The sequence below is a fragment of the Actinia tenebrosa genome, unplaced genomic scaffold (genome assembly GCF_029948245.1).
Source record: "Actinia tenebrosa isolate PJP-AT-01 unplaced genomic scaffold, QUT_ActTen_1.0 PGA_scaffold14__42_contigs__length_11649687, whole genome shotgun sequence".
NCBI classification, from domain to species: Eukaryota; Metazoa; Cnidaria; class Anthozoa; order Actiniaria; family Actiniidae; genus Actinia; species Actinia tenebrosa.
The window spans coordinates 2,635,434-2,643,648 of record NW_028292574.1 but is presented as its reverse complement, the minus strand read 5'-3'; the positions used below and the strand labels follow the sequence as shown (position 1 = coordinate 2,643,648).

Here is an 8,215-nt window from a genome sequence, read left to right as displayed (position 1 = left end):
GAATTGTTTTATTCACTACCTCTGATGACTTAAAAGGAAGTAGATGTCTGCATTGATTGATGATCTACAACAGTCATTGGTTTGACGTCAATTAAGAATGACGTTCGGCAAAAATGTTTTTGATCTTCACACAGACATAACTGATAACAAAATATGATAGGTAGATACCTAAAAATGACAAGGCTTTCTACGGAATAGAACTTTACAGCAGAAAATAGACTTTGAGCTTCCAAGCTGTAATAAAACCAAAGTGCTTTTTGCTGCGTGAGCTAAGTCTTGATATTTAGAGTCAATGAAGCTGAAACGGGAAAAAAGGACCATCCATTACAATGGCTTTCTCGTTTTTTGTCAAGGTCTAATGAAGCAAATCGACTCAATATATAAGCCACTTTTTTCAAGTGTCTCATAATTTACTGAGCTACACTAGAGTGAAAGGATTAAACAGTAGTTTTTCAAGTCGAGGTTTTCAAGTTTCAAATGCTGCGAGTCTCTCTCATTTTTGGAGTATTTCTCCATACCATCAGCATCGTGCGGGGTTATCCTGGTAGGTACTCCTGTTTGAACAGGATTATTTAATTTTAAATATTACTTATTTCCAATGGGGCTAATAGATAAGTAAAGATAATATATACAGTCAATTCAAAAAATGTTGTCGTCGACCAACTCAAGCCTACGCGAATGGACCGAAAGGAACTCTGGATAGCAATCATTGAAGCCAAGTTGAGTACATAATCTTATCTGACAAGTTATGTTTGGTTTACAGCACGAACCTTCGTAGGCGAGCGGGAAGTGTTGAAGGAGACGTAATTTTAATGCCCTCATATTTTCGGAATTGTGAACTGTATCATAACTACTTTGTTTTTCTTTCCCTAACCCCAAAGACATGCATTTTATGGATTGTTTCTCGCCATTATTATCTTTACTACTATCGGGAACAATTAATTCAGAACGAATGTTTAACGGCTTCAGTGATTTTTACCCACATTCCTTTCGGTCCAGTCGCGTAGGCTTGAACCGGTCGACGACAACGTTTTTTGAATTGACTGTATATTTAGGCACTGCCTAAAAGCGGAGCTCCCGATACGGAAGTCATAAGTGTAAACTTTAACTTTAAATACTTTACTAGTCAGTACTAAGATCTCGCTAATTTGGCATACGTTATGATTTACTATGAAACAATCCAACTAGAATAAATTAAACATAAAATACAATTAGAAGACGGAAGAAAACGAACAAACTTGAACTGGGAAACTAAGATAAATACTTACATACGTTGGCGAAAAATAACTTGTACGGTAACTGACTATGACTTGAACTGTAACTGATTAATTTTACGAACGAAGGCTGACTTTAAGGAGAAATTAACATAACGAATACACTTGCTAGAGACTAGGAAGGGATTAACAACGAACGGTACGAGAAAAATAGCAATAACCTAATAATATATTTTAATTGACCGCTACAACAGGGAGAACAATTTGAATGAAACTGAAAAGTAAAAATAAGATCGGGGAAAATTTTTTCAATTATTTTTTATTCGAGATGAAGATAATTTAATTCTCTCATAATAAAAACCATGCAGTGAAATCGAATTGAAATGCACTATAATGGTATTTTTTCTCGCGAGTATACTCTCCCACTTAGGAATTTCATACACAACTCACCACCACCCTCAGGGGCTAGTTTTATTCTTGGAAGCCTCTTCGACAAAGTTTTCCACGGCCGACAGTTTTAGGCTTTGAATCTCTTTTACTTTAAAAAACGTAAGATAACTACAGATAATCCAATGCAATATCAAGTTTAGTGAAATTTACCTCGGATGTCTTTCATTGAAATCGAAAATCTGGAGATTTTGGACAAATCAAGACTAAAAAACAGACTTAATTAAACTGGTTAAGGTGAGCAGAAAAATAAGCTTACTTTCAGTTAAACTTGACAAGAACAACTGAGACAAAATAGAAAATAATGCAAAAGGCAATGCAAAATACAAAATGACGATTTTTTTTGTAACTAAATTGGCGTTTGTATTAGCTTTTTAAAGTGAAAGTCTAGGTCTTTATACGATAACATCTCTAAACAACACAAACTTAAGCTCATTTTTATAATCATACTTGCTCGAACAGCTTGATAAACCGTTGAATATTTGGTGTAAATATATATTTCATTCAATAATTAAATAAATTATATGTGGAAAGATACAAAATTATTGAAAAAAAGTCTTCCTTGTTTTGCCGATGGTACCCCGCGATAGGAGGCGAACAAAGCTGCAATTTTCTTGAACGAAAAACATACGATAGTTGGTTAAAAACAACCGAATTGTTAAAGATTTAAGAAGCTAAATAAAGGACGAATATGCGTTGCCGTAATATGCTCTCCGCGGTTATATTTCCTCTAGCATTAAAATAAATTGAGCTTATCTATAGAAATATAAAAAGTTTTGAGAGAAAGTCTTTAATTTGTCAATTTGTCTAGAAAAATTCTTGTCAAAAAAAATATATATATATACGATTGTTTGCTAAAAAACACACACCTGAATTCTTGAAGAACACTTCTTGATCCATCTTTGACTACATAAATTTTTTTAAAAACTGTTTTTGGTCTATGACCTGTCCTAAAGCGATTTTTTCTGTGCATTTGAGAGCCGTATTTGTGAGTAGTTTTGCTTTGAAATCAAGCGGGATTTCTGTGTTGTGTACACTGACGCCCGTACGTACGGACGGAAGTGACGTCAGTTAAGCCATGAAAAATCAACTCGATGGTTTACCAATTTTTCTTAAGTATGGTGCTCCGCTGGGAATACAGCATCAAGTATCTTACTTAACTCTAAGTTTGTTATAAACTAATTTCAGTTCTTTGTTGTCATCAGGTAATTTCTGTAGTAACAAGGTCAACGGTAACTACCCTGATTCAGCTAAATGCAATGGTTACATCGCATGCTCCAATGGCATCACCTATCACATGCCATGCCCTGCAGGTTTAGTGTGGAATAAGGTCCAAAAGATGTGCGATTGGAAGCGTAATGTTCCTCCTCCATGCGGCACTCTGACCTTAATAACGAGTTCTCCTACACCTGGACCTGTTACAACGCCTGCACCTGGTAAGAAAAAAATCTCAATATAAAGTTTGCGCAAGATTAAGGTTTTTAAAGATATATTCATTGATGAAATTTGAAATTCCTGTGTTTTGTATCTTACTGATTTATGTTATGTCGTTTTTACCTTCAGATAGCTTTACCTGTGCTGGTAAAACCGATGGTAACTATCCTGATCCAAACAATTGTCATGGTTACATCGCATGTGCCAATGGCATCAAATATCACATGCCATGTCCTGCCGAACTAAAATGGAATGATCGACAAAAGAGATGTGACTGGCCAAAATATGCGTATCCTGCTTGTGGGGTCTCATCCAGTTCAGGTCCTTCTTATTCATGTAAAGTACAAGTCATCTCAAGTACGTACAGTTCGATTATTAACTTTATTATATAAGATTTTTTAATGTGAAAATTTATCAATGCATTAATCATTGTTTATTATTATTATTAATAATTAATTAAGATTACTCCTGGTAAGCTAGATAAGAAATATTTAGAGAGTGACTGAAATTTTCAATTTGCATATTTACTTCTCTATTGGTACCATTAGCGTTTTGACCATAATTTAAATGACGTTTTCCTCTAAATCGACAGACAACTTTTGCAGTGGAAAGGCAAACGGAAACTACCCAGACCCCAGTAATTGTCATGGTTACATAGCCTGCTCCAATGACCTAATATATCACATGCCATGCCCTGCTCAACTGAAATGGAACGACCGTCAAAAGAGATGTGACTGGCCAAAACATGCCTATCCTGCTTGTTCCGGGGTTACACCAACACCAACAATTGCACCAACTACGATTTCAGGAGGAGTTGGGGGTAATTATAACAATTAAGTTAAACGGGATTGAATCTGTAGTAATTGCTTTTGATTTTTTTTGCGAATTTACCAACTGAAACTGCGCTCCGATTTCTAGGTAATTTCTGTCAAAAAAAAGCTAATGGAAACTACCCTGATCCCAACAATTGTTTCGGATACATTGCTTGCTCCAATGGCTTTACATATCACATGCCATGTCCAGCTAGTCTAAAGTGGAATGATAATCAGAAGAGGTGTGATTGGCCAAAATATGCCAACCCTGGGTGCTCTGGAGCCCATCAATGGCCGTGTTATATCTGCGTCTGTCCAAATGGAAACTGTCAAAGTAAGTATTCACACTCACTACCCATACAACCGCAGGTATTCATATACAGCATCAAGTATCTTGCCTAACTTTAAGTTTGTTATGAACTAATTTCAGTTCTTTGTTGTCATCAGGTAATTTCTGTAGTAACAAGGTCAACGGTAACTACCCTGATTCAGCTAAATGCAATGGTTACATCGCATGCTCCAATGGCATCACCTATCACATGCCATGCCCTGCAGGTTTAGTGTGGAATAAGGTCCAAAAGATGTGTGATTGGAAGCGTAATGTTCCTCCTCCATGCGGCACTCTGACCTTAATAACGAGTTCTCCTACACCTGGACCTGTTACAACGCCTGCACCTGGTAAGAAAAAAAATCTCAATATGTAGTTTGCGCAAGATTAAGGTTTTTCTAAAACTAATCCATACAAATTCATGGACTGAAGGCTAAGCGCGGGGAAATATTTTCAGCTACCAGATGTTTTTACTGGTGAAGATTGAAACTCCAATATTCTGTACTAGTGCCATAGAATTACTTGATTATACAGAGATAATGGGAAACAGTTAAATAAATTTAGATTTGAGTGAAAGTAACTATGGTACTTGATTTAGCTAAGATTATAGGTAAAGAATTGATCACGATAAGGTTTTTCTTTCTTTCTGCGTTCTATGTATGGTCGTCCAATTTTTTTTTTTTTTTTTTTTTAAAGATATGTTCATTAATGAAATTTGAAATTCCTGTGTTTTGTATCTTACTGATTTATGTTATGTCGTTTTTACCTTCAGATAGCTTTACCTGTGCTGGTAAAACCGATGGTAACTATCCTGATCCAAACAATTGTCATGGTTACATCGCATGTGCCAATGGCATCAAATATCACATGCCATGTCCTGCCGAACTAAAATGGAATGATCGACAAAAGAGATGTGACTGGCCAAAATATGCGTATCCTGCTTGTGGGGTCTCATCCAGTTCAGGTCCTTCTTATTCATGTAAAGTGCAAGTTATCTCAAGTACGTACAGTTCGATTATTAACTGTATTATGTAAGATTTTTAAAAGTGAAAATTTATCAATGCATCAATCATTGTTAATTATTATTATTATTAATAATTAATTAAGATTACTCCTGGTAAGCTAGATAAGAAATATTTAGAGAGTGACTGAAATTTTCAATTTGCATATTTGCTTCTCTATTGGTACCATTAGCGTTTTGACCATAATTTAAATGACGTTTTCCTCTAAATCGACAGACAACTTTTGCAGTGGAAAGGCAAACGGAAACTACCCAGACCCCAGTAATTGTCATGGTTACATAGCCTGCTCCAATGACCTAATATATCACATGCCATGCCCTGCTCAACTGAAATGGAACGACCGTCAAAAGAGATGTGACTGGCCAAAACATGCCTATCCTGCTTGTTCCGGGGTTACACCAACACCAACAATTGCACCAACTACGATTTCAGGAGGAGTTGGGGGTAATTATAACAATTAAGTTAAACGGGATTGAATCTGTAGTAATTGCTTTTGATTTTTTTTGCGAATTTACCAACTGAAACTGCGCTCCGATTTCTAGGTAATTTCTGTCAAAAAAAAGCTAATGGAAACTACCCTGATCCCAACAATTGTTTCGGATACATTGCTTGCTCCAATGGCTTTACATATCACATGCCATGTCCAGCTAGTCTAAAGTGGAATGATAATCAGAAGAGGTGTGATTGGCCAAAATATGCCAACCCTGGGTGCTCTGGAGCCCATCAATGGCCGTGTTATATCTGCGTCTGTCCAAATGGAAACTGTCAAAGTAAGTATTCACACTCACTACCCATACAACCGCAGGTATTCATATACAGCATCAAGTATCTTGCCTAACTTTAAGTTTGTTATGAACTAATTTCAGTTCTTTGTTGTCATCAGGTAATTTCTGTAGTAACAAGGTCAACGGTAACTACCCTGATTCAGCTAAATGCAATGGTTACATCGCATGCTCCAATGGCATCACCTATCACATGCCATGCCCTGCAGGTTTAGTGTGGAATAAGGTCCAAAAGATGTGTGATTGGAAGCGTAATGTTCCTCCTCCATGCGGCAATCTAAACATCGTACCAACAACGTCTTCTAGTAAGGAAAACCTCTCTTTATGAAAATCATATAATTTTGTGAAAATTAAGATCAAAATACACAATGGGAATTTTTTTGAGGAACTTTGCCGCAACGACAATGGTCAAGCAAGCTTATTTTATTATAAAGCGGTGAATTATGAAGCGAATTTGAGATCATAACTATATCTATTCTATTATTCCTTCAGATGAGGATAATTACATAATAGTCTTTACATCAGAAAGTTTAAATGTACAGTTCTTTAACGGAAGTGTGAATTCAATTCAGTGGTTAAGTTTTTTCAGACGTTAAGACGCTCTGGAAATATCGTGCTAGTACTTCGTGCACAATCTATTCAAATTTCCTTACCTAGACTGATAATAAAAATCGTAATATAACTTAGCTCATTGTTATATTTTAATCAAAACCAAAACAACTGCTATGGATACATCGCGTGATCTAATGATTTCACATATCACATGCCATGTCCTGCTGGCCTCATGTGGAATAATGATCAGAAAAAGTGTGATTGGCCGCGACATGCTACTGGCAATGGCTGTAAAGCAGCAAGTATAATGTTGTAATGTTTTGACAAAAATAACAAAACAAAATTGACAGCATGTTTTATTTGACTTAAGTCCCATTTACAGAATCAATAAAACTAATAAAAAATAAAGTTTTCAAAATCAATATGCGCACTTCTATAAGAGAAACATTTCCTTTTCTCTGCTATCCAGCTTAAATGGGATGATGCACCTCTAATTTTGTAATTAACTGAAAGCCAATTGAAGGCCACAAGTCAGGATCACTCCTTACAAATCTTTCTCTCACTTATACAAGCAATACAACTTAATTAAAGTGAATCTCTTTCTCTTTATAGGTTGTAGTGATATTCTGTCAGTTGAATGCTGTGATGTAATACAAGCCAGAAATGACTGTGGAGGCGTGGTTGGTCTCTACTGCAGAAAGTCATGCAAGAGATGTTGAGCATCAAACAACTAAATGATCCACTTCATTCGCCTCTGACTAGTCTTTACACAAATGGAACACTAGATAGTACATCATCCTAGGTACTACACCAACGTCAATACGTCATTAGAAAATCTTAAATACTTACATGTCTGTTCAAATAAACTGAAACAATTGCATGGACGCTTTCGCGTAACCTTAATCTCTTAGTCCTAGTCTACGAATTTACCTTTCAAAATAGCCCAATACTGTCTCTTTTTACACCCTAAACACATACTGAGTAATATAGAAAAAGATAGCAATATTAAAATTGACGAAAGAAAAATTGAAATAATAAACTAAACGTTTCACGATCAGTTATTGAATAAAAATTCATTGCAATAAATAGTTTTTGTTTATATTACGAAGGGGTGAAAAACATTGGGGAAAAAAGTGAGAATTGACGTACGCATTTTTGATAGGACTGCAAAGTTATCAGAAATAACTACCGGAACACTCATCAGAGTAATAGTGCCATTCTAGCAATGTTTGATATTTTTTTGCGCACTTTCTAACGATTTTAACGAATAAGAGTCTATCGACGAAGTGACTGTGACTGTGACCTTTACGATACTTTGCAGTTTTACCAACAAAGCGTAAAAATGTCGACAAGGGATAACCGGTAGTCCAGTGTAATTGTTTACAGTAAAAACATGATGACACAACAACCGGAAATATAAATAGACACATTTAAATGAAATGGAATGAATTAATAATGCAGGTGAAACCCAGACTTTGGGTTTGCAAGTCGCATTGAAATCTTAATAAATTGAACAATAAATACATGTTGATTGTCATGAATCCAGACTGGACATGATATTTAGATCAACGAAGCTGAAACAGGAAAAAAGAAAACCCACGCCAGAAAGCCTTTGTCTAGGTCT

At 35.8% G+C, this 8,215-nt stretch overlaps 1 protein-coding gene across 1 annotated transcript; it reads left to right on the top strand.

Annotated features, from left to right (window-relative positions):
• Nucleotides 1–398: 398 nt before the first annotated feature.
• LOC116308099 (uncharacterized) lies at nt 399–7,677 on the top strand. The gene is made up of 11 exons (XM_089029523.1): nt 399–544; nt 2,867–3,097; nt 3,225–3,452; nt 3,688–3,915; nt 4,014–4,241; nt 4,355–4,585; nt 5,008–5,235; nt 5,474–5,701; nt 5,800–6,027; nt 6,141–6,344; nt 7,204–7,677. The coding sequence occupies exons 1-11, from the start codon at nt 478–480 to the stop codon at nt 7,308–7,310; spliced, it is 2,208 nt and encodes a 735-aa protein (XP_088885649.1). The 5' UTR covers nt 399–477; the 3' UTR covers nt 7,311–7,677.
• Nucleotides 7,678–8,215: the final 538 nt, after the last annotated feature.

Excerpts from the sequence above, each read along its gene's own strand:
- LOC116308099 (XM_089029523.1), top strand. The coding sequence starts at position 478 with ATGCTGCGAGTCTCTCTCATTTTTGGAGTATTTCTCCATACCATCAGC. Across the intron at positions 545-2,866 it reads CATCGTGCGGGGTTATCCTG|GTAATTTCTGTAGTAACAAG; the intron begins GTAGGTACTCCT and ends TGTTGTCATCAG. Across the intron at positions 3,098-3,224 it reads TGTTACAACGCCTGCACCTG|ATAGCTTTACCTGTGCTGGT; the intron begins GTAAGAAAAAAA and ends TTTTACCTTCAG.